Source organism: Cydia strobilella, chromosome 11 (assembly GCF_947568885.1).
Source record: "Cydia strobilella chromosome 11, ilCydStro3.1, whole genome shotgun sequence".
NCBI lineage: Eukaryota > Metazoa > Arthropoda > Insecta > Lepidoptera > Tortricidae > Cydia > Cydia strobilella.
In genome coordinates this window covers 1128344-1155812 of record NC_086051.1, presented here as the reverse complement: position 1 = coordinate 1155812, position 27469 = coordinate 1128344, and the positions used below count along the sequence as shown (strand labels likewise).

Here is a 27469-nt window from a genome sequence, read left to right as displayed (position 1 = left end):
AAAAACAATGTTTTTTAACAGGTACTATTCATACATACAACGTAATAGGTAATAGGTAGCTTATGATCTATTATTTATTGTTTCGAGATGGAATGGAACATTATTCAAAACGTAAAACTTGAATGACATTATAATATGTCGGTTAGAAAACATTTATTTATTTATTTCAAATGAAGTTTTCTCAAACATCTCAATCTCAAACATTATAGTATAATATATGTGGATATTATCATTACATTCATTGTAATACACCGCAAAATACCGTGTTGCGCTCGCTAATGCGCGTCGCAACCAAATCAGCGCTCTGCAGTTATTTATTCTTTGGCCACAATAACTCCGATATTATAGCACTTTGCTTGTGCATAAGCGAACATAGTGCAAGGAAGGCACGGAGCGACGAGCGACACAGCCTCCTCGTCTCAAAGCTGGCACACGACTGCCGGCCACGCCATTTTCAGGCTGCATACGCATGAAATGTGGAAAAACGTTCGATTTCTTAAGAAAATATTTTTTGATTAAGAAAAGCTATGTTGCATTTGTAGAACCTGTTAAAACATTTTTGTTAGTTTAAAAATAATTTTAATCGATTAAGCCGTTTAGAAGTTATAAGCAAAGTTAGCCGCAAAACGGCCTGTCGTGTTATTTTTTTTTCGGTGAAACTACAAATTTCAGGAAGAAAGTCTAATGTTGCGATTGTTGTCCATAGAGTGAAGATGCATATATATTTTTTTCATAATTTTTGGTTGACTCATTTAGAAGTTATAAGCTCTAAAAAGTAACAATTTTTAGCCAAAAACTGCGCGAAGCGCCTTAAACAGCTGAACTAGTTTAGATGAAATTAGGTATGGAGATAGTTTGAGGCCCGATCATTTATTGAATAGGTTCAAATACTACTACAAATAGGGTATTTGACTGTCATCATCATCATCATGTCAGCCGATAGACGTCCACTGCTGGACATAGGCCTCCCCCAAGTACCTTGGGGGGGATTGCCGTAGTCGCCACGGTTGGCAGGCGGGTTGGCGACCGCAGTTTGATAGAGGTAGTTCTCGGAGGACGCTCCTGCCCATCCACCGGATTTTCCTTAAGTCGCCTCTTACGACACCCACGGAAAGAGAGGGGGGGTGGTGCTATTCTTACCTGGCACCACACGGTTTGACTGTATTTAAAATAAATTATTTTACACCATGCATGAAATAAAGCACCAGAAGATTAATAGAGAAACGTAGACAGCAGTTATTTTTAGACACAATTTCTATTTTAAATTCCGTATACAACTATAAAGAGGTAATTAGATTGTGACGCCACATGCTAGTGTTTCATATAAATTCCATGTAGCAAAATTGTTTTGACCTACGTGAGTGACCCGTTTTAAAATAATTTTAATACTATTATACCGGGTGTTTCCTGTAATAGGAGCATTAAATTAAGCTGTAGGCTGTACTCAATGTGACCAACATTTGTTCAGCAACTTTTAAAAATAACTTGTGCTTTGATTTTCATTACACTTTAGAGTTTATTCTAGGACGCAATTCAATTCAATTCAAGTCAATTATTTATTCATAAAATTTTACATTTTATACGTCCGTCGGTTTACAATTACACATTACATTACATATTAAATATACATTAAACAACTATTACAATCTAAATACTTATTTACAAAAAGAATTCGTCAATGGTGTACAATGCATCTTTGACTAATTTTGTTTTCATTTGACGTACAAAAATGCGTACAGTGTATTGCAAAAATTGTTATGTTTAAAGGGTGACAAGCAACGTCAAACACACAGATTGCAGCGTACATTGAAAATAATATTTTGTTTGAGGCGTACAGTCTCCAGTTTAATTTATTGCTCCTGTTACAGGAAACACCTTGTATATTGATAATATTTCGTTGTTTCCAGATTCTTAGTGTCGCACCGAACTAACGCCTCCGACATAAAGTTCTACAACGAAAGAAGGAGCGAGATAGAAACACATATAAGTGTGGGAGTGTCATCTCAAATAGAGGTGTTCGCTTCTACATATTCCATTTGGATGGATGATGAAGTGGCGATGAGACATATTGAGATGAAGGGGGGTGGGGTGTACACTGTGGTTGTTGATGAATATGTAAGTGTGCGCTTAGGGTTCCGTACCCAAAGGGTAAAAACGGGACCCTATTACTAAGACTCCGCTGCCCATCCGTCTGTCTGTCTGTCACCAGGCTGTATCTCATGCCGTGATAGCTAGACAGTTGAAATTTTCACAGATGATGTATTTCTGTTGCTACTATAACAACAAATACTAAAAGCAATATATAATGGCAATAGATAACTCATTGATACGAGCCAGGATTTGAACCCGCGACCTCCGGATTGCAAGTCGCACGCTCTTACCGCTAGGCCACCAGCGCTTATTATAGAATAGAATAGAATAGAAGATGCTTTATTCAAAAACGCTTAAGAAATAAAACTATGAAAACGGATTATATCGCGTATATTGAATTTATAATACATCCCGACGTTTCGAACTCTTTACAGCGTCCGTGGTCAACGGGTGACGCGATATAATCCGTTTTCATAGTTTTATTTCATGAGTAACTATCGCGGTAACCGAAGTCAAAAACGCTTAATTTAAACTTAACTAATGACGCGTATTACTATTAAAAATAATTTGTACATTTATTATAAATTATATATTTAATTACTAATTAACCTATTTAATAGTTGCAAGACGATTGTACATAAAAACACGAACTACATATACGTATTAATATTAGGTATATATTTCAGAAAACAAATGTGATTGTGATCACGGAGCCAAATTCCATCTCCATGGCGTGGTTGTTACCGCAGTTTCTCATCATGGCTGTAGCAGAGGTAAGAACCGTTTTAATTAGCTCCATGCATGAATTTATTTTTATTTTTGGATTCATAATTTATATCGTTGGAACACCGGAAATGATAAAAATACTTTTTTAAACCTTAACATTATTTTATTAAAAAATATTTAAAATGTTGAAAATTTTTGAGCGGTTGAAACGCTTATAATTTTTGGCGCGAATTTGACAGAGCGTGATGACGTCACACGTTGGGCGGCCCAACTGACGTTTGCTACTAATGACATTAATCTGTCGAACGCGTGACGTCACGTGGCGTTTCGAGCGTTTCGCTCATTAGCTTTTCGCGGGCAAATTTTTGTACTTTTTATTTATAATTTTAAGTTATTAAATGGTAATTTAAAAACGGAAATGCACTAGTAACATGATATAACGGTAACAAACATCCGAATAAAACATATTTCGTTCAAATATAAACTTCATGCATGAGGCTAATTGCGAATGCACCCGTTCCCCTTACAGCATTTATACGTCATGTAACTATGGAGTTACAGCATTTTGCTAAGACGTTCTGTAGGTTATTTTTTAATTAAACCTTTTTTTTGCGTTCCTCTAAATTTGTCTATGAGTATAATGTGATAATAGCTCAGTACGTGAATAATTGAATAAATGCTAAAACAGGCAAGCGACCTTTTGTATTGTACTTGTACTCTGTGTTACTGGATACTATTAAGAGAAACGACCGACCATTTTAAAAATTAAACCCTAAAGTGGACCTTTAAATACACGCTTAATCGCGTCAGACCCTGAATTTTTATCCTTATAAAGATAAAGTTGAATCCCTGTTAACCTTTTTACCGCCATTTGTTATATCTATAAATATCCCACACGTGCTGAAATTATTGCACAAGCCACAAGGGTCACAAACTTAGTATGCTTACTCGTTCGTGTCTTTCCTCTAGACATGGAAAAATTAAGGGAATCTAAAGCTAATTTTTACGCTGTGACCTCACAGGCTCACATTTTTCGGGTTACCCTCATCTGGCAGAATATTATTTGTCAGAAATACACTTCGCATAACACGTATCGCAGAAAACTAAGTCGAATGATACTTTCGCATAAATATATACTTAGAGTTTTGAATGATTCACGGTTAGTGTCACTAGACTTATATTGACCGGGATATAGACCGTGATTACCTTTTGTATTATTTGTGAGCTCCCGATATTTCGACGCAGTTACATGCATCATGTTCACGGGTGACTGAACATGATGCATGTAACTGCGTCGAAATATCGGGAGCTCACAAATAATACAAAAGGTAATCACGGTCTATATCCCGGTCAATATAAGTCTAGTGAAACTAACCGTGAATCATTCAAAACTCTAAAAGTAACAATAGTATCCTGAAAACGTTGGCAGGTAAGATAGATGCACGATTACTCAAACACTGGAACAGTCTACACGTGGCCGCAACAGATGTTGACAAATGGTGCATCTAGATTGCCTAGATTTTATTTTATTTGTTATTGTATTTTATTTTAAAATTTATGTGTGTGTTTTGTGAATTGTAATTGTATGTCACTAACCTTAATTAATTTTAAGTTTTGTTGTACTTACTAACACTATATGGATCAAAATGATTCGAATTAAATAAATAATTGAAATTGAAATTGAAATTAATAGTCATTTCCTGAAACCTGGAACCTGGTCTGGAGCAGAAGGACATGATGTCACGAGTCACGATCCTCAGTATTGAGGGACCGATTGAAGAAGAAGAATAGTCATTTCGAATAATATTCATTTGGCAGATATTTCTAAGTAGGATAGGTTAGGGTTTCCTGCCAAATAATATTATATTATGCAAAGTAATATTATGCAAAGTAATATTATGCGAAAACCAGTATGCGAAAGGTAATTCTGCCAAGTAACATTATGCAATAGAAAAATATGTCAAAAAACTTTCTGCAGCACCATAGGGAACCCATAAAATTCAACATGTGCCGTCATCCCTATACCAAAGATAGATATAACTCCGTAATAGATGGATACAGTCTAAGGAAAAAACGTGCCTCGAAAATCAAGAAAATTTGATTCTCGTTTAGAGGGCGCTAAGACTACCTTTGGCCTACTGTCGTATAGATGGCGTTGACGGTTTCGTTTGTTATTTAACAATTTTAACGCATATCAGTGAAAGAACATGGGTCAAAATTATAAAAATAATTAATGCAAATAAAAAAAAACATTTATCCATATTTAAATATATTTTATCGTATTTTTATAAATCTTCATTTATAGTTTTAAAGTGTGTCGACAGATGGCAGTGAATTTACTGTGGTTACAAAATTTACTATGACAGTACCGCTCTAGTATAAGTTACTCTATGCCTATACTAATCCGTTGAGCGAGGAAGCTTATAAGCTTATTATACGAAAAGCAGTATGCGAAAGGTAATTCTGCCAAACGATAATTCGGCCAAGTAACATTATGCAATACAAAAATATGTAAAAAAACATTCTGCAGCCCCATAGGGAACCCATAAAATTCAACATGTGTCGTCATCCCTATACTAATCCGTTGAGCGAGGAAGCTGCTAACTGCGGCCGGTTATTTTTGTCTGATATTCTCTTACTTAAGTCCTTAAACGAGGCTTTCCTCAAGGGTCCTTATGCTTTATGTACATAAGGACCTTTCCATCAGGAAAGGGTCCTTATAAAGGGGTAGTAAATTATTGCGTTGTCCATAAAACCCCTGTCAACTCTAACAAGCCCTAGATAAACGTTAGTCCGTTTCTGTCGTTTTAAAATATGTGTTTGTTAGAAAGGAACAAAATTTAACAAGATTTGCTAAGTAATGACTAACATTTAATTTACATGTATTTAAAAGATTTTAATTGTAATTTCTTCTTTTTAGGGTTCCGTACCCAAAGGGTAAAAACGGGACCCTATTACTAAGACTCCTCTGTCCGTCTGTCTTTCTGTCTGTCACCAGGCTGTATCTCATGAACCGTGATATCTAGACAGTTGAAATTTTCACAGATGATGTATTTCTGTTGCCGCTATAACAACAAATACTAAAAACAGAATAATATAAATATTTAAATGGGGCTCCCATACAACGAACGTGATTTTTTTTGCTGTTTTTTTCCGTAATGGTACGGAACCCTTCGTGCGCGAAAGTTTCTGTTAATCTGATTATCATCACTATTGATTTCTTATTAAATTAATTACGTACCATTATAAATAATTGCGCCAAATTGTAATTAATCGTGTAATTGTATTTAATTCTAATTTTATCAGACTGAGTGACATATATACCGGGTGTTTCCTGTAACAGGAGCATTAAATTAAACTGGAGGCTGTACGCCTCAAACTGACCAACATTTGTTCAGCAACTTTTTAAAATTATGAAATTTTTAGATTATACCTTTTTCATACTAATTAAATATTATTTTCAATGTACGCTGCCATCTGTGTGTTTGACGTTGCTTGTCACCCTTTAAACATAACAAATTTTGCAATACATTGCGTTTTAAAATAAACTTTAAAGTGTAATGAAAATCAAAACACAAGTTATTTTTAAAAGTTGCTGAGCAAATGTTGGTCAGTTTGAAGAGTACAGCCTCCAGTTTAATTTAATGCTCCTGTTACAGGAAACACCGGTATATCACTGACAAATATTTTCACATGTCTATCTTGACTGAATGTACAGTCGCCATCAGATATATCGGAGCGGCAGAGGCGCTCACAAATATCTGAACATGCCTCTATTGTCTACACGTTAGAGTGCGTGTTCAGATATTTTTGAGCACCTTGGCCGCTCCGATATATCTGATGGCGACTGTATAATGGGAAGCTATGTATATAAATTAAGATCTTATGTTACCATACGTTCATTGTAAATAAATGATTGCGTTCATTCATTCATTCATTCATTCATTACGAATAAGGGGATATGTTAATAATGGTGTTTGTTAAAGGTCCTATTCGCCGTGACGGGTAACGAGTTCGCCTTCAAAGAGTCCCCAGAAAGCATGAAATCTGTGATGGCAGCGGTTTGGATGCTGACTGAAGCTGTAGGGAACATCATCATCATCATCGTCACAAGGCTTCTGGCTGATTACCAAACGGTACAGTATATAATATACTAGTTTTTGCCCTCGACTTCGTTTGCGTGGACTTAGTATTAGTAACAGCAGCTAAAGTAAGTATAGCGCCTGGAAAAATTCTCATAGCAATCATTCAATTTGAGCACATTATTTACTTATTTATTTAAAACTTTATTGCTCATAAAAAGTGTACAACAGGCGGACTTAATGCCATTATAGGCATTCTCTACCAGTCAACCATAGGGCTAAACAGACAAGCGTCAAGGTGGGTGCACTGAGAAAAAAAAAAATGCACATGCATTATGCACACAAATTAGCAGGCACTTCATTAATTATCTCAATTCCACCCCGCTTTTTACTTTCTTAAGGGATGATTTTCGGGATAAAAACTATCCTATGTCCTTCTCAGGGACTCAACCTATCTCTATGCCAAATTTCATCTAAATCGATTCAGCGGTTTAAGCGTAAAGAGGGAACACACAGACAGACAGACAGACAGACAGACAGACTTTCGCATTTATAATATTAGTATGGATTAGTATGGATAGTTATACCAGTAAGTAGGACCTAGCGAATGGGCGGACGGGCAAACGGATTTAAGGTTTCCGGATTATCATCTGCAAAAATATTATGATATAAAAATGACGTTTAATCAGGTTCTCTAAATCATTGCCAATTTTTTTTTGCCGAATGTCATTTCGCAACCAATTATTCGCATAATTTCATTTTGCCGAAAGATCAATTGGCAACTCAACACAATACCTAATTTGATTTGCCGAATGGTCAATTGGCAACTCAACACATACTTCGTTTGATTTTCCAACCTAACAATAAGCAAATGTATTTTTGGTCAGCAATTTAAAAAATACACTTTTTAAAACGCAACGTTGTAGGTAACACCGTAGCAGAATGACTTCGAAAGTGTAATACAAAACATAAAATTTGTTGACATAATATTGATTATTTTGTAAGACCTTTTTTGATTTGTATCTATTAATTTATTAAATATTATTATGTAAATACTCATGACGATCATAATATAAACTCATATAGATTAGTCTAGCATAATTTATAATGTAATTTCATATTATGAGAATAAATATCTAATCTAATCATACAAAGTTTATTTTAGTACCATATTTAACATGGTACGATGCAAAAAGTCCAACGCCGCCGGACTAATGTCGCAATAGAAATGACACCTTTACCGCCATTTTCATAGCATGGTTTTACAATCGAGTTTTTTTTGCAGGAAACCCAATTCTTTTTCTACACGGGCCTGATGTTTGTAGCTATCGTCATATTCCACTTCATGTCTCGGAACTACCAGTTCAAACATCAAGAATCTCAGCCCGATAAGATAAGAGATAAGAGGAGCAACAGCGAAGCCATGTATCTAGAGATTAAACAGACTGAGGATTTGCTAGACCATTAATGTTAGTAACTATATTGTAGTCGCCCGTTTCTCAGCACAGACTGCCGCCTTGCGGACGCCCCTAATGTCTTGCCGCCCTAGGCCCGGGCCTGCTGGGCTTGAAGGCACAGGATATAGTAAATAGTATTATCATACAGAACGGCCACGCACCGCCCCGCCCCGACTCGAATGACCTCGCCCCGCGACAGCAGATTGACGGCCGTTTGCCGGTCGCTCAGTACTATTTGTGCCATTTTCAACCAAAAGGGTACTTATTGTCGGTTGTCAATAAGGCGCTATTTCCATATAGCTTCAATTCGAAATCAACCTTATTGACAAGCGACAATGTGGTACCTTTTGGTTGAAAATGTCACATTTGTAAGCAACTTACTCACACTATGACGCATGACGCGTGTACAGACGTGCCGTTCACACATAGAAACGCAAGTGATTTTTGATGTATAGCGTGTCCGCCCTGTGCTGAAGGTAAATCCGCTACTGTCCAGTGATTCAAGTGTATGAATACATATGTATATACTACCGAGATATACAGCGTTTTGATACGACCGCATATTCTAAAGGGCAGTTAGTATAGGTAGGCCCAAATGAATTAACATTCATATAAGTCAGCTGTTCAGCACGCAATGTATCATTACTTTGTTTCTATTCTAAACAGGGTGCCTAGCCAAGGTGACAATCGCTTGCGCTACGACAACGAAACGCTTTGTGTCTCGATCACTTCCATATTAGTGCGACGGTGACAGTAGCGTTTCGTTCGCAACGGAGCGTAAACAATTGGCATGTTGTCTACGCAATATTTCAATAATTGGTCGTGATCTCAGCCTAAAAATATGTATATTCTATGTTTATATGTTTAAAATGTAAGTACATGTATTCAATATTTTATGTAATAAACATGTTGTTAATTTTAGGCCTTTAGGGGACTTATCGGTTCATACCACAGATTTAATATATACGCTAGATGATGCAAATACCACGATTTGTATTAAAACCAAGCGTGCCGACTTTTTCATACAAAATTAACGCATAATATAATTTAAAAATTACTTATCTGTGATAGGAAATATGTTCTTGCCTTTGGGTGCTCGCAATTTTTGGGCTGTTGCAGTTAATTATCATGCAACGAAGCATTTTTTAAGTTTTCACGGACGTCCGGCTGCAACAGCCGGCGGCGTGGACTGTAAAGAGCGACGGTCAACCTCGACGCTTGGTCGGAGTTCGGACACGCGAAGTAGATGCATTTGCGTCTTCTATGGTATATTTATTTCTGTGGTTCATACTATTTTAAGTTGGTACTATAAGTGGTTATAATGTTTTGATAATTTCGTTAATTTATTTAGACAACTTAAAAATAATATAAAATACGTAAAGGTTTTTGTAATTATTGTTTTTAATTAATAATACCCTACCCATTTCTTCACCTATTCTCACCCTTCTCACCACAGAAATGACCTTAATCTAATAAGATGCCAAATCAGTTTTCACTTAATAACAAAATACAGAATTCTTGATATGCAAAATATTAATATAATGATGTATGAAATGTTGATTAAATGTAATTAAGTGTGAGCGTGTAATCTTTACGCGCGGTTGAAGTAAAACTTCTTCGAAGATGACGTTTATCGCTATGTTGGTACTTCGACGTGTGTCCTATTGTGCGTGTGTCACTACTGAGCGTTACTTCCGTCAGACAAAAATCTAAAGAAGTCGCGCCTGAAGAAGTTTTACTTCAAAGTATTTTTATTTTTGCATGTTTTTACCTATAGTATAGTTTCAAAATTTAATTGAGACGGTTAAATGTTCGGGAAAAGTATCAAACCAAATTAGTTTCGTTATACAAAAGTACCTAGGTATTTATTTATACTTGAACAGAAAAAAACTATTTGCCGAAACCCGGGATTGAACCGGGGACCTTTAGATCTTCAGTCTAACGCTCTCCCAACTGAGCTATTTCGGCGATACTGAAATGGTTGAAAAATTCTACAACCATTGTTTCCAAACCATTCATTTACATTCCAATAAAGAGACTACGTTTAAATGTACATCAAATGTACATTCAGCAACTAAAGGGGCCCACTGACTATCAGTCCGCCGGACGATATCGGCCTGTCAGATAGAATAAAAATTTGACAGTTCCGAACAACTGACAGGCCGATATCGTCCGGCGGACTGATTTATTTATTTATTTTATTTTTATTTTATTAATTCAAAAAATTTACACAGCATTACAGCGAACTAATACACTGAGAAATTTATAATAGAAAGTATTCTGATAGTCAGTGGGCCCCTTTATGGAAATGTAGATACAGCCAAAGTGGCTTATTATATCTTATATCGCAAAAGAGTATACTCCCATCTCCCATCTTAAAGGCCGGCGACGCATTTACAGCCCCTCTGGTGTTGCGGGTGTCCATGGGCGACGGTAATCGCTTACCATCAGGCGATTCGTCTGCTCGTTTGCCTCCTATATCATAAAAAACCGGCCAAGTGCGAGTCGGACTCGCGCACCGAGGGTTCCGTACTTTTTAGTATTTGTTGTTATAGCGGCGACAGAAATACATCTGTGAAAATTTCAACTTTCTAGCTATCACGGTTGATGAGATACAGACTGGTGACAGACAGACAGACGGACAGCGGAGTCTTAGTAATAGGGTCCCGTTTTTACCCTTTGGGTACGGAACTGTAAAAACTAGAAATTAGATCAAAATACTACGTATCTCATCAATAATTGTACATCGATGCGAAACCATTCCAGCCTACGGAACGGAAGCGGATGTGAGCACAAATGCATTCTCGAAGAATATCCCGGTCTTCATTATTCAATATTGATAGTACCTTGCGAGATTACTTTCTTTTCTTGATGGACTTGAGGGCGGTGTTGCCTGTAGCCAATGTCACGTAAAAGGGTAGAAACAAAATAAATGCTCTTTAGAGCACGACTCTGTTCGGTGGTTGTTGTAGTTGTCTCGTAAAACCGATAGCTGGATTTTACGAGAAGCACGTGGACTACCGGCCGTTGACTCCAAAATGGTGGTTAAACACGCTTTGAGATTAATTCTCCATTCACTGCACACTACCACATTAGATTATTGTATAATAAAGCTATCGATATTACACTTTAAACAATATTAATGAGCAAAAAAACAATTAATTTAATCACGAGGCTACTATCAAGATGGCGTTCGAACCGGAAGTCCTTGCGAGATTACTGCATTCATTCTTGATTTCTTGCACAGTGCATACAGGGTGATAAACCACACTGGTATATAGGTATATTGAAACAGTGTCCGTCTAAGCTAACTTAGCACTGACTTTTTAGGGTTACGTACCCAAAGGGTAAAAACGGAACCCTATTACTAAGACTCCGCTGTCCGTCTGACCGTCTGTCAGTCACCACTGGTGACTCACCAGGCTGTATCTCATGAACCGTGATAGTTAGACAGTTGCAATTTTCACAAATGATGTATTTCTGTTGCTGCTATAACAACAAATACTAAATAGTAAGGAACCCTCGGTGCGCGAATCCGACTTGCACTTGGCCGGTTTTTCTTCATGTTATTAGAATGAAATATGTAATACAGAGCGATAAAGACAAAAACTAGGTAAAACGCGTTAAGGCCGATATTTATAGGTAAGTAGTTATTTTATTCATTATTAAGATGTCATCGGTTTCGCCATGCGAGAAGAAAAGCATCTCAATCTTTACGAATATACCTTGTATTGGTATATACCTTTACCTACTATCAATTTACTTTTCTCATCTCTAAATCGACGTCATAAGTGGTTCCTTTCAAAGTTTGTAATTGCATCTTAGATAAAACTCACCTTATAATTTCAGACTTTTGCAGAATAGAATAGAATAAAATAAAATTTTATTCGTAAGCACAAACAAACATTACATAATATTAAAATAAAACAGAATAAGATTAAAATGCCACGAAATGGCCTCATCTCAGCATGTTGCTGGTGGCTTCCAGCGCTGATCTTCCGATGAGACCATCAAGTGAGAAGAATCACGGAAGGTAACTAGCGCCAGCGGTATCTACACAAACTAAAAAGCAACAGCAATGACAGACAGACCAAACCAATGTCGAGCGTTCATGAAATCAATTTTATATAAGATTATTATTAATAAGACAGCATCAGTAGAAGACGAATACTAACATAATAATTCTACCCAGGTAGCATTTATACGTCATTATGACGTCAGGGACGACATAATGACGTCATAAGAACGTCATTATGAGGTCGCTGACGTCACTTTGCTACCTGGGTAATAAGGTAAGGCCAAAGGAACAAAACACTTGTAGTGAGCATTAGGGTCGCTCACCCTGTATACTCGATTTCTACAGTACGAGCTGTACGAGCAACTTAATAAAGAATCTATTTACCGACAACAGGAGTTGAAGCAATATCTTCTTAGAATCATGTTTACTTTGTAATACGGGTTTGTTTGACCTTTTACAGAAAAAAATCATGCTAGATAAGAAGAACATCTTAGAGGTTCAGAATCAGTTTGAATGTGTAGGCAGAATATTCCGTTTATACAAAACAGACATTTTGTTACATGTGTTCTTTGACAGACTTATCTATAATGAGGAAATGATCATCTGTTAATGTTTGTGTATTTGTTTAACCTTGAGAGTCACTAGTCACTATTGTTTTAAGGAATAATACTTATCTTTCTTCCTCACTTTTAGGAATATACTATACAGCTAAATACGTGTTTAATTTAAAATTATTTGCGAATAGAAACTAGTTTTTTAAAAGTGCTTTATTGTTTTCAATAATGGCTGACAAAGTGAAATTTCAAGAGCTGGATGAGTCCACAGTAAAATTGCTGTCAAACCTATGTCCAGGTATTTATTTATTCCACTTGGCAGCTAAGTTTGCTTATCTCTTAAGTGACGGTAAGTGACGTCATGCGTCATAGCCCAGGTAACAAAGTGACGTCAGCGACGTCATAATGACGTAATAATGAGTAATTATGGCGTCATAATGACGTCGCTGACGTCATAATGACGTATAAATGCTGTTAGGGAGGTCAAAGGAAATAAAAAACTACGCGACTGCTATAGCATTCGTGTCCGCGAATGTGTTAAGAAGAATACGCGATTAGAACCGGTAGAAATATTTGGAGACTCTCGGAGACGAATCTTTTCCTCTGAACTTCTGCAGCCGCTTAGTGTTTAATTTTTTTTTAAATTTAATAGTTATGTTCAGGGGCGTAGCTAGAGAATATGGTGCCCGGGGCAGTCACCAAATTTGCGCCCCCTGACGATTGACAAAAGTTTCCCTGCTCGTGCCTTTTCGCCCATTTTGGCGCCCCCCCTTGGATGGCGCCCGGGGCACTTGCCCCCTCTGCCCCCCCTAGTTACGCCACTGGTTATGTTATTGCAGAATGGTCCGAATCTAGCCGTTTCGGCGATGCTGGTTACCTGTTACCGACTACATACAAGGATGACGCCGACCAGTTTAAGACTATGACAATTCGACCTGACGACGTCTGGGTTATCACGTTTCCTCGCTCTGGTAAGAATTCTCAGTATATTTGTCGCAGCCAACTGGTTAATTTAGCCAGCTAATTAAACGTCTAGTCTATTCATTAAATGCCGGTATTTAATTAATTGGCTGAAGACCAACTATAGCGTTTAACTAGATGGCTGAACGTCGTGTAGTCATTTAGTGAAATTGGACATTGATGAATTTATGGTATTCGGTTAGCAATGCAATGGATGTTTTAATAAAATCTGGAGTGTATTTTTTCACGTATAAACCACCATCACCACCAGTCACCACCAGCCACCCACCACCACCACCACCAGGTGGCATCACCGAATGGGCCCCACGGAAGACCAGCGCTGGCTTTATAGCTAGCATATGCTGAGGGGTCCATTTCGTGATGCACACTTGATGATTTCTTCTTTTAATAAAATAAAATAAATAAATAAAAATCGTTTATTTCAGATCTGCATTGATCCATAACGGTGTTAGTATAAAAAAACCTAAAAAACTATGTTAAGTACTAAATTAATTAATAATAGTACAACTAAAAAATATTTATCTCTAAGTAAAAACTAAAAGCTAGGTATTTGGTTAGACGTGGCCACTCGGAGACCAGGAGCGCAGGTTGCCATGCTTTATTTCGTTCTCCCAATGGCCACCTCCACCCAAAACTTCGTAACAGGGCAGTCGAGGCGCTCGGCCAACACCCTGAGAAGACTGTTGCTGCTGCCGCGCACCCGTCTCAGCATGGAGGCGATTCTTTTCCGCCTAATGGCGAAAAAGTCATCTACTCGCGCCTCAGCGAACATGCCGGACGCGCTGCAGTGCTTCGGCAGCCGCAACAGCATCCTCAAGATGTTATTATATTGAACGCGCAATGCGTTATAGGCCCGTTGTGTAAACCTCACCCACAGGCTGCTCGTGTAGAAAGTCTGGCAGTAGGCTCTAAAGAGCGTCAATTTAACTGCTTTGTTACACCGTGCGAACCTGCGGGCGAGCATGTTGCCTCTCACTGCCGTCGCTCTTCTCTCTCTTTCCAGATCTAGATCGTCCTTCAAGTCATCTGTAAGCATATGCCCCAGATACTTGAAGCGATCGACAACTTTTAGGGGTACGCCACACAGCATGATCCTCGGCTCCGTAGACGGGTTGTACTTACGAGTTTTGAAAATGACCAGCTCACTTTTGGCCGTGCTGTATTTTAGACCATGCTGCTCGGCGTATTCCTCACATATAGAAACGAGCTGTCGTACCGCGTCAGCCGAAGGTCCCAGCAGCGCCATGAAGTCCGCGTAACTTATATTATTAAAACGCACATCACCTATATGGCAACCGACATGTGCCCTGCTGAGTGCCTCGATCAGCTCGTTCACGTAGAGGTTGAAAAGGAGAGGCGATGTTAGCCCTCCCTGTCTCACCCCTGTTGTCTGTGTTTTATTGCTGTTGTTGTCTGTACATGTTCGTACTTGTGTTGTGATCGTCACGAATAAATTAAATATCTTTTATCTTTATCTTTTATCTATAACAGGCACAACATGGACACAGGAATTGGTTTGGCTGCTTAAAAACAACCTTGATTACGACAAGGCATCGAAAAGCATGCTGCCGGAGAGATATATTTTTACCGGGTGAGTTTTAAATAATAGTTATTCACGATACAAGTGGGGAAAGTAGGAAATTCGTAACGAGTAGTAGGGTAGTGATAAATTAAAACGCGACTACTTATTCCCGCACTAGTGCGGGAAAGTAGCACCATAATATTATATGTAGTGCAAAGAAATTTTTTACCTCACTCGCTCGGAAAACCTCAGTTTATAGCGCGAAATCTGCGTGCAAAAGTCTATTTTATCCGCTAACGTGCAAAAGTAATTTGAATTTCGAAAACGATATGTGCGCTTTTCTAGTTGTCTTAAATTTGATATGTTAAATAGAGGGCAAAATTAAATGTTTTTTTTTTAAATGATTTTTTTTCCTTGCATCTCACATTTTCCTCGCTGTAGTGAGGTGAGAAGTTGTGTGTTCCTCACAGCTGCAATGTTATTTGGCGTCTCGTGTCTTGAAAGCCTCGCTACGCTCAGGAATCTATCTTTGAATCGTTCGCTTCGCTCATGGTTCAATCTTAGATTCCTTCGCTCGCTCAGCTTTCAATTTTAACACTCACGCCAAATAACCACTTTGCAGACTTGCATAACAAATAACTATTATCTAAATATACCACCTTGTTACAGAGTCAGACAGTTGACGAATACAGAATTGCAAGCAATACTCACTGAAAGGAGGCCCAGTGTCATGGAAGCGTTGGAAAATGCACCTTCTCCTCGGTTCATTAAGAATCATTTTCCCTTGTCCCTGTTGCCACGGAATCTTCTGGACATTGCTAAAGTCGTGTACGTGGCCCGTGATCCTAGGGACGTGGCAGTCTCTTATTATAAGTACATGAAATTATTTAAAAATGATGTCGGAAACTTTAAATTGTTTTGGAGACTCTTCATTAAAGATTTACGTAAGTAAATATTATAAAATATTATATTGTATTAAACTTTGATAATACCTAGTGGCAGAGCGTCCAATGAACGGGACTCATTTAGGCTTAGAACGCACTGCGGTTTTCTCATAAGCGGTTCCGCAACCGCAAAAAATGTAAACGTACGGCATGCTTTATAAGCGCACGCACTTAAAAGACAGAAATCGCAAGAAATTAGACTGAAACCGCAAGAAAAAACCGCAGTGCGTTCTAAGCCTTATAGCCTCTTGAATCTTAGTCTTGAAATTTGAATCTTAGTTCAATGGAACAGGTTTGCTTTTGTTTTATATCGTTCGATATTAAAACAAAATAAATTCGACTCTATTTTCTAATACCAATGATTCAAATTTGATTGCCAACAAGGGACTGACACTCTTTGATAGAGAAAGATAGTCTTATTGCGATTCCTATAAGAGGAAAGAGAATAGTGCCATTGCTTTGTCCTTATCACCGACCTGGTGGCATCATAGGTAGGAGGCGATAGCGAAATACCGAAATTTATAAGTGTAGGAGAAAAAATCCTATGCTGCCCAAATATTTTATGAATATTCTTTCTCTTACCCCCGGGCGCTCGGTGGGCACGTCTATAACTACTTGTATATACTATGTCTTGATTGCCAATTTTCCCGGTTGGCATTTTTCTAGCAAAAACGAGATTGCCAAAATGAAATATCGACATACATGAAATGTAACTACTGAGATTTTTTTCAATTTTTTTTTCAGTCCACTGGTCTCCATTCTTCACTCATTTAAAGGAGGCATGGGCATTACGTCACCATCCACATATGCTCTTCATCTTTTATGAGGATTTATCAAAGGTACATTTTATCGTGAAACAAGAAAATTTCTTTATCTAACATTTCTGTCACTCTTGCATATTCGAGCGATAAAGAGGCAGATAGCGAATTTTCGGATTCGCGTATCCCGGTCGGTCCTCTGTAAGCAAACCGCCTTGATGCATCAATGTCATATTTTATTATCTCTGAAAACTTGTCAAAAACCTGTTAAAGGTACAGTATGTATAAGTTACTCTATGTTTTACTAAAAAGGCTAGTCCTGCACTCTGGTGACAGAACATTGCAGTAATATCCCCTATTCAATATTTCCTTGCAGGATTTGCCCTCATGTATTAAACGCATGGCAACATTTCTCGGTGAAAAAGTAACGGACGAGCAAATCGTGAAGCTCTGCCAGCATTTGAGCATAGACAACTTCCGTAAGAATCCGTCTGTGAATCTGGAATGGCTGACTCGAAGAGTTGGCGACCCTGACGCTGAGAGCTTCATACGGAAAGGTACAATCGATGAATATACGGCCCAATTCGAGCAATGCTTATAAGATGTCACAGCGATACGATACCGATCAGTGTCAAAAGTGACGTTTTTGGTTGAAGAAATGTTACTTTTGACTGAGAGATCGGTATCGTATCGCCGTGACATATGAGCATTGTTCGAATTGGGCCGTTAGTATCTAAAGTGGGGGGAAATGACGAAACGGGATGGTCTTATCAGCAAACTGCCTAGGCTGTATTATAACGTCAAAATAGCTACAATACCTCTCTATGAGATAACTAACTGTTGTAAACCCTTTTTTACAACTGTGACCTATAAAACCGTTAATATAGCGTCGTTTTACGTCTTTTAGTTACAAATAAAGTGTTAAGTGTCACCTAATTGTTTGTTGGGAATGGTATCGAAATCTAACTAAGTAGTAGTAAACCACTTTATATTGTACAAAAAAAAATGTTAACATGAAATTCATATAAATTTAGGTACAAAGGCGAGCTTATCCATATAAGGCGGCGGCGGCGGCGGTTTACTATAAAACTTTCCATACAATTAACCGACCCTAAGAGTTCGTCTCCGTAATAGATAGATAAGATAGTTGAATTTTTACAGAAATATTAAGCAATGTTATGGTTTCAGGCAAATGTGGTGGCTGGCAAGAGCACTTCGACGAAGAGATGACGGCGCAAGCGCAGCAGTGGATGCGCGAGAATCTTTCCGACTGCGGTCTGCGCTTCCCTGACACCGATTTTTAGACGAGGTCTATATTTTGTTACATAATTATACTATTAAACTATTGTGAGACATATTTCAAAGTAATTAGATCAGTACGGTTTCACTCACACTATTATTTTTAGTCGCTTTTGGCGACATGTTTCGGATTCTTCGGGAATCCTTCCTCAGGCACGAGTGTCCGCGGCGGCTGTACGTCGTGCACTCCGCCGCCCGCCTCGTCGCTCGTTGCGCGCAAAATCACCCACCACCACCACCACCACGCACCCGAAATTTTAATTAACCTTTTTTACTTTTACAATTAAAATACTTACAAGAACCTCTATCAGGGAGTCCTTAATCAGGAGTCGATTGTGAAATCGCTTTACAGTGAAATGATTAATATATTCGCGTCCTAGTCCCTTCATCTCTTCCGATCTGAGAGCAGACAAATTGTGGCTCATTCCAAACGCCTGCCAACGAAGAGCACTCGTTGGTACTTAAATAATTAAAATTAATAGACCCTGTCTCAAACTCTCGTGACACTCAAACATATTAAAATTACACAACTTTGGGAACGAATCAAATTATTTTTCCCCTCACTAGCTCGGAAAGCCGTCTTCCTTTCCTCTTATCCTTTAAAACAAGCGGAAAAACGCATTTTATCTACTAGTGAGGAAAGTAATTTGACCTTGAATGGAGCGTGTTTAAGTAGCTATTGACAGATAACAAAACGTAAAAGGCTCATAATAATGGTTCATTCGATATTAATTATCATAAATAAATGGTTTGAGAATTTAATAAAAAAAAAACAAATTTAGCTTTATTTAATGATTTTAAGTCATAAACCTTAAATTCCTAGAAACATTTGTTTTTTTAAATGCTGTTGAATGTAATTCTGAACGCACAAGTCGAGTCGATGCAATTTCAAAACGCATCGTCAGAAATGTCAACATTGTTAACGGCCCTCCACACCCATGCGCGAATCGCGGCGCGAAGCCGCGAACATGAGTGTGGAGTCGATTTCGCTGATTAGCGAACTAGACTCCACACTCACGTTCGCGGCTTCACGCCGCGTTTCGCGCATGGGTGTGGAGGGCCCTTTAACAAAAAAATTCTCACCGACTCCCACACGTAAAATTACACAACTTCCAGAGTTTTCTGTTATAATATCATATTATCGTTAAAAATGAGTGATTCCAGTGATGAAGATGATCTAGCGCCTGTGGATGTTGCACTTTCCTCGCTATAGCGAGGGGAAAAGTTTTGTGTTATACACGGGTGCAAATGTATTTAACTTCTCGTGTGTTGAAACACTCGCTACGCTCAGGATTCTATTTTAACTATAGAATCCTTTCGCTTGCTCGTGTTTCAATTCCACACTCGCGGGTAAAATACAACTTTGCACCCTTGTATAACAAATAACTATTATTAAATAGTCCACCACCAATTTCTCTCGCTATATCGTAATTCCGTAAGGAATTCGTATAGATGCAAGCGCGTACTGCTCGCCCTTAGTTGGTCAAAGACGCCTAGTCTTAGTAAGATAGCATATAGTCGAGAAATTGGGACCGGTTCCGCCGTGGCCGGGTGGCCTAGGGGTTCAAGGCGTTAGCCCGGATTGCTAAAGACGCCGGTTCGAATCCGGCCTTCACCACTGGAGGGCTTCGTCAGTTTTTCTTTAATATATCACATCTATTTCAGTTTATGATTTTAAAATTATTTTTAATGGGTTACTTGCGTATTAAGTTGAATAAACTTTCGATACGTTTAGTTTTTGAGGATCTTTGACTGCAGAACCAACCGCACCGTCCCTACTGATCGAGTGCGCTGTGTAGGTATATACGTGGTATATACTAAAGGAAATGGATGGCGGGATAACCTGGACTCCTTTTTGAGCGACTGGCCAGATGTAGCTCAAACCGGGAGGAGTGGAAGAAGAGGGGGGAGGCCTTTGCCCAGCAGTGGGACACAATAGGCTCGTAATAATAATAATACTAAAGGAAAAAGGTTACAAGAGGTAAAACCTATCTATACCATCTATAAAAACCTTTAACAATTGTTGACCCCATTCAAGCCAAATATTAAAATCTTAATCGAAATCATAATATAAAAAGGTTGACTACACCTACCGAAGAAAAAAACCAAGTGGGTAGGTTCACCGAAAACGGTCTCACTTGCGCTCGCAAAGCAGTAGGAACAGATCGCGCCGGTTTCACAAAATCCACTTACCGAGTGATAGATGGCAGAGGACATTAATCTCAATTTCTGACTAGGCTCAGTGGGGACTCATACCTGCTGGATGGAGTGTGAAATGTACTCGAAAGTGTATTTGAACCTTTTTACGTTGTACCATTTGTTATAAAAAAGGTAGCGCACACGTTTACATTGTTGGTACAGTCGCGATTAGATATATCGGAGAGGCCGAGGTGCTCAAAACTATCTGGACACGCACTCTAACGGACTTGGAAAAACCTTCATTCTTTTAAAATTATGGCTTCAGTCCAGTGGGACCATTTCGCCAGTATCAAGGTCTTAGGAGCTTGAAATACTACTAAAATTGTACGGTTAGTACAGTCGCCATCAGATATATCTGAGTGGTCAAGGCTCTCACAAATATCTGAACACGCCTCTATTAGGCGTTAGAGTGTGTGTTCAGATATTGTGAACACCTCGGGCGCTCCGATATATCTGATGGCGACTGTACAAGACTGTGTAATACGGTGATTTATAGCGACTTTACAAGTAGCACGTGGACTACCGGCCGTTGACTCCAATTTGGTGGTTTTTTTTTTTTTTTTTTTTTTTTTTATGAAATAGGAGGCAAACGAGCAGACGGATCACCTGATGGAAAGCGATTACCGCCGCCCATGGACACCCGCAACACCAGAGGGGTTGTAAGTGCGTTGCCGGCCTTTAAGATGGGAATACGCTCTTTTCTTGAAGGTTTGAAGGTCATATCGGTCCGGAAATACCGCAGGCGACAGTTCATTCCACAGTTTGGCTGTGCGAGGCAGGAAGTTTCTAGAGAAACGTACAGTTGAGGACTGCCAACCATCTAAGTGGTGAGGATGGTAATGTTTTCGCGTAGGGCGATGGCGAAAAGAAGCTGCAGGGATTAATCCGAACAATTCCTCGGAGCACTCCCCGTTATACACGCGATAGAAAATGCAGAGCGAGGCCACATCTCTACGCAGCGCCAAGGAGTCAAGCCGTTCCGAAGTACGCTGGCAGTCGACAATTCGAGCCGCTCTTCGCTGGATGCGGTCCAGAGGGAGAAGCTGGTATTGGGGTGCCCCTGCCCATAGATGAGAACAGTATTCCATGTGTGGGCGAACCTGCGCTTTATACAGCTGTAGGCGGTGGGCCGGCGTGAAATACTGTCTCGATCTGTTGAGCACACCGAGCTTTTTTGAGGCTAATTTGGCCTTACCCTCTAAATGGCCGCGGAACTGGACTTCACTCGAAATGTCGACGCCGAGGATTCCGATACTGGCTGCGGCAGTCAGGGGAGTGCTCTCAAAACGAGGTGATACGACAAATTCTAACTTTTTTGCGGTAAACGCGCAAACCTGTGTCTTGGCAGGGTTAAAACGGACTAAGTTTAGTCGACCCCATTCAGAGATTTCTTCTAGGGAAGTCTCAATTTCAGACACAAGTTTGTTCCGGCTCTCGATGACGTTTTCCCGAGAGATATTGGTGCGGCCGGTGTAAGAGGCATCACCCGTACTATCATCAGCATAACAATGAATTCCGCTGATTTGCAGCATGTCATTGATATGCAGAAGGAATAGCGTGGGTGATAGCACACAGCCTTGGGGGACACCAGCATTCACAGACATGGAGTCTGAGCATTCGCCGTCAACTACGACCTTTATGCTTCTGTCTGCTAGAAAGCTACTGACCCATACACATAATCTCTCGGGAAGCCCATAAGATGGTAGCTTCGAAAGAAGTGCTTTGTGCCAGACGCGATCGAAGGCCTTCGCTATATCCAAACTAACAGCCAATGCTTCACCCTTTGTCTCGATTGCCTGTGCCCAACGATGTGTCAGGTAGACTAGAAGATCACCAGCCGAGCGGCCTCTACGGAAACCGTATTGTCGGTCACTAAGCAACTGGTGGTCCTCTAGGTACCGAAGGAGCTGGCAGTTGATAATGGACTCCATTATCTTCGAGAAAAGGGAGGTTATAGCTATTGGCCTGTAGTTGGATGGATTTGAGCGGTCGCCTTTTTTAGGGATCGGGTGCACCAAAGCTGACTTCCACGAGGTCGGGACTACGCCGGAAGAGTAAGAGAGCCGAAAAAGACGCGTTAAGACCGGTGCCAACTCGGGAGCACACATCTTCAGCACAACCGCAGGGATTCCATCGGGCCCACTCGACTTATGAGTGTCGAGGGAAAGAAGTGCTTTGCGCACCGAGCTTTGTTTGAACCGGACATCCGGCATATAGCTCTCGCACCGCGGTATGGTCGGCGGCGCGTTTCCCCCGTCATCCAAAGTCGAGTTGGACGCAAAGAGTTTGCCCAGAAGATCGGCTTTGTCTTTTGCGTCGTGGGCCAATGAATCATTCTCCGTGTGCAGAGGTGGAAAAGATGGCGTGCAGAAATTCCCCTGGATAGCTTTGGCAAGAGACCAGAACGCACGAGTTCCCGACGGGAGGCGCTCTAATTTCTCGCCAATTCTACCAATGTGCAGCGACTTTGCTCTGGCAATAACTCTTTTGAAGGACCTGGAGGCAAAGTTAAACTTCTTTTTTAATGCGCTAGTCTTTACATCCCGTACTGCCGCTGCGTCTACCCAGGCCTGGTAACATTCCTGCTTTCGGCGAGAGGCCTCTTTGCAGAAACGACCAAACCAAGGTTGGGATTTGCCACCAACAGGGACCACAGAGGACGGAATGAAAAGCTCCATTCCCTGCAGCACCACGTCAGCAACAGAATCAGCAACGACGTTGGGATCATCCGGCGTGAAGCAAACCTGCCTCCAAGGGTAGGATGCAAAGAAGGACCGCATCCCGTCCCAATCTGCTGACCTATAGTGCCACACACGGCGGCCACGAGCAACTCGCCGACGCGGCGGGTACGCGAGTGGCACCGTACTCCGGATCAAGCAATGATCCGAGGAACCGAGTGGGGCTTCAACGAATACATTGTAGTCAACCGGATGAGAGGTCAGCAGAAGGTCCAACAGGGAAGGTTCATGGCCTTCCACATCTGGGATTCGCGTAGGCGCAGTAACCAATTGTGTCAAGCCATATGCCAGAGCAAAGTTATAAACAGATCTGCCCGCATGATCAGTCTTGCTAGAGCCGAGCCATTCGGCGTTGTGGGCATTAAAATCACCAAGTACAATGATCTCAGCGGAAGGGATCTGCTGCTGCACAGAGTCTGCAGCCGTTTGGATCTGCTCAATGAGTCGGTCAGTTTCGGCATCACCGCTATGGGACCTATATAGGCACGAATAGACACGGGGATGGTGATCGTTGTCTATACGCAGCCATAAGGTGGAGAGGTCCCTACCTTCAAGATTGTTGAGGCGACGAAAACTGATATCGTCTCTAACGTACACGCACACCCCAGCCCTAGGCGAAAAGGAGTGTTCCAGTCCGTACCCAGGGTAGGAGAGGTAAGATGTGTCCGCCGGAGACGCTATCTGCGTCTCGGTCAAAAAGAGCAAGGCCGGCTTTGCTGTCTCGAGGTGTAGGTGGACAGCATTAAGGTTGGAATGTAAACCCCTGATGTTGCAGAAGTCCACGGCCAGCGTGGCAAGGGGTGCCGAAGTTGCTTTGCTCTTGCCTCGGGCAGATGACAGATGGATGAGCGCGGTTTTGCCCCCCCCAGAGTACGAAACGGGGCGGCCTCGGCGTCCACGCTCAGGCAAAATGTTACCTGAGCATGGAAGCCCAGTGAGGGGTTCTCCAGCGCTAGTGCAGCAACTGGTACCCTCCTGGGGTAACCTCTTTAACTGCGCCATCATCATTAGAAAGGGGGGGTTTGGGGGTTGGAGCTATCTGGGAACCTTACTCACCATCAGGAACACAACACTACATGCCTACAAAGTAGGCAGCAGTGCTATTATGGCTGTGGTCTTCTGTAAGGTGGAGGTACTTCTCCAGTTGGGCTGCTCCAAATTCAAGCGTGATGACATAACGCTGTGCCCTACCTCTCTTGTTGGACGTAGTTTAAGGACATACCCGGGTCCAAACGGTTAAACGCGCTTCAAGATTAATTCTCCATTCACTGCACACTACCACATTATTTTACTGTATAATGAGTTATCGATATTACACTTAACAATATTAACAAAGATAGATATAACTCCGTGATAGATGGATACAGTCTAAGGAAAAAACGTGCCTCGAAAATCAAGAGAATTTGATTCAGAGGGCGCTACTAGCTTTGGCCTACTGTCGTATAGATGGCGTTGACGGTTTCGTTTGTTATTTAACAATTTTAACGCATATCAGTGAAAGAACATGGGTCAAAATCATAAAAATAATCAATGCAAATAAAAAAAATCATTTATCCATATTTAAATACATTTAATACATCCAACGAGGTGGAGCGACGACCTGGTGAAGGTCGCGGGAATTCGGTGGATGCGAGCGGCACAGGATCGGTCGGAGTGGCGAGCCTTGGGGGAGGCCTATGTCCAGCAGTGGACGTCTATCGGCTGACATGATGATGATGATGAAATACATTTTATCGTATTTTTATAAATATTTATTTTTAGTTTTAAAGTGTGTCGACAGATGGCAGTGAATTTACTGGGGTTACAAAATTTACTATGAGAGTACCGCTCTAGTATAAGTTACTCTATGATATTAATGAGCAAAAAAACAAAGGAATTAATTAAGTGGCTACTATCAAGATGGCGCTCGAAACCGGAAGCCGACTTGGATAAACTGTCACAAGAAATGGTCCCTATGACAGTACATACCATATGACATTATGTCATTATTAAGATTAGTGTTAGCTTTAGTGTTAAAGCGATTTATTACTATAAAGTTAGAGAACGCTTTTTTATTATTACGGCTAATTGTATGGTAACCAATGCATTGTGTTTTGACTAAAAGGCGAGTACTCCGTTTTGCCCGCTACCTCGATTTGTTCCGCTCTCCCCTACGTAAGTGGGGCTTAGAGCAGTCTATCATAAAACAAATTAAGTACCATCCAAAGATTTATACGGCGTTTTTGTAAATTTGCAGAAAAAATAAGAATAATGTGAGTTATTACGCAAATGAATTCCCGAGTACCTTAGGAAAATACAAGAGCGAAAAAGAGAAGAAGAGAAGATAAGAGTGAAGAGAGGGAAATGAATAAAAATCGGCCAAGAGCATATCAAGCCAGTTAGTTTAACCAAAGATAGATATAACTCCGTAATAGATGGATACAGTCTAAGGAAAAAACGTGCCTCGAAAATCAAGAAAATTTGATTCTCGTTCAGAGGGCGCTACTAGTTTTGGCCTACAGTCGTATAGATGTCGTTGACGGTTTCTTTTGTTATTTAACAATTTTAACGCATATCAGTGAAAGAACATGGGTCAAAATCATAAAAATAATTAATGCAAATAAAAAAAATCATTTATCTATATTTAAATACATTCTATCGTATTTTTATAAATCTTCATTTTTAGTTTTAAAGTGTGTCGACAGATGGCAGTTAATTTACTGGGGTTACAAAATTTACTATGACAGTACCGCTCTAGTATAAGTTACTCTATGGTTTAAGGTTCAGTACTTCGTTTTTATAAATAAATGCACTAATAAAACCAATAATCGAATTCTAAGAAAACCATAAGTATGTGGGTCAAACGTCAAACACATTTTAGAAAATGGTTATGCAATAAAAGTTATATGACTTTTATTGCATTGCAACTTTCGCTTGGCGGTTTCAGATTAGCGTTTTATACGAGCGTATAAGCTCGTTTTTAGAAGCGCGCGTAGGAGCATATACGCTCGTCTTTTCCCACGCGTGTCATTTGTACGAGCGTTTTCGCATTGATAAGCTCGTAAATACAAGCTCGTGCCGTGCGAGCTGACACGCACCGGTTCGAACGCACACGGCGGTATAAGCTAAGCTCGTATACGAGCGTCCGCATTTATGAAGTGCTAAATGTAGGCGCTAAGCGCGTATACGGACGTTTGCTGAAACGATCGTATACGCGCGTGAAAATACGCTAGTCTGAAACCGCACGAACATACAAACTAAGCTCAGTCTCACCAAAGATAGATATAACTCCGTAATAGATGGATACAGTCTAAGGAAAAAACGTGCCTCGAAAATCAAGAAAGTTTGATTCTCGTTCAGAGGGCGCTACTAGTTTTGGCCTACAGTCGTATAGATGGCGTTGACGGTTTCGTTTGTTATTTAACAATTTTAACGCATATCAGTGAAAGAACATGGGTCAAAATCATAAAAATAATTAATGCAAATAAAAAAATCATTTATCTATATTTAAATACATTCTATCGTATTTTTATAAATCTTCATTTTTAGTTTTAAAGTGTGTCGACAGATGGCAGTGAATACTGGGGTTACAAAATTTACTATGACAGTACCGCTCTAGTATAAGTTACTCTATGGTCTCACTAACTTTGTATTGTCAAACGTTTCTTTGTTGAAGGCTCATCAGCTTTAAGTTGGACTTTGACAAAGGTTTCTACTAAAGGGTTATGGATAAAGAAAATTTGATTTGGGTATGAATAGTGAGATTTATATACAAAAGAGATAGAGATGTCTGGAATTTAATAATACAATTTTTGTGAAACAGTTAAATAGATAATTCATGGTCAAGTACTAACTTAATTATTAACATGTAGGTATTTCACAGTGTAAACTGCTTGTGACAACATTTAAAATGTAGACTCCGTAGAAATAATGCAAGAATATATTAAATGAAAATAATATCTTGCAGTCGATTATTATAGGCAGTGTAGTTACTAAAAAACCGGCCAAGTGCGAGTCGGACTCGCCCACCGAGGGTTCCGTACTTTTTAGTATTTGTTGTTATAGCGGCAACATAAATACATCATCTGTGAAAATTTCAACTGTCTAGCTATTACGGTTCA

The 27469-nt window shown here is 39.8% G+C and overlaps 2 protein-coding genes and 1 non-coding gene across 3 annotated transcripts in view; 2 read left to right on the top strand and 1 right to left on the bottom strand.

The window, feature by feature from the left end:
* Positions 1-8382, top strand: part of LOC134745408 (peptide transporter family 1-like) — a 33882-nt gene extending 25500 nt beyond the window's left edge. Inside the window, exons 12-15 of the mRNA XM_063679448.1 lie at positions 1908-2115; positions 2778-2864; positions 6804-6953; positions 8185-8382. Of these exons, the coding sequence (XP_063535518.1) occupies positions 1908-2115; positions 2778-2864; positions 6804-6953; positions 8185-8367 (628 nt within the window). The 3' untranslated portion in view covers positions 8368-8382. The remainder of the gene's footprint in view (positions 1-1907; positions 2116-2777; positions 2865-6803; positions 6954-8184) is intronic.
* A 1869-nt stretch (positions 8383-10251) lies between these two features.
* Trnaf-gaa (transfer RNA phenylalanine (anticodon GAA)) lies at positions 10252-10324 on the bottom strand. The gene has a single exon. It is a non-coding gene; the product is annotated as a tRNA-Phe (tRNA).
* A 4873-nt stretch (positions 10325-15197) lies between these two features.
* LOC134745561 (sulfotransferase 1C4-like) lies at positions 15198-18450 on the top strand. The gene is made up of 6 exons (XM_063679635.1): positions 15198-15270; positions 15389-15500; positions 16101-16375; positions 17120-17214; positions 17510-17690; positions 18322-18450. The coding sequence occupies exons 1-6, from the start codon at positions 15198-15200 to the stop codon at positions 18435-18437; spliced, it is 852 nt and encodes a 283-aa protein (XP_063535705.1). The 3' UTR covers positions 18438-18450.
* Positions 18451-27469: the final 9019 nt, after the last annotated feature.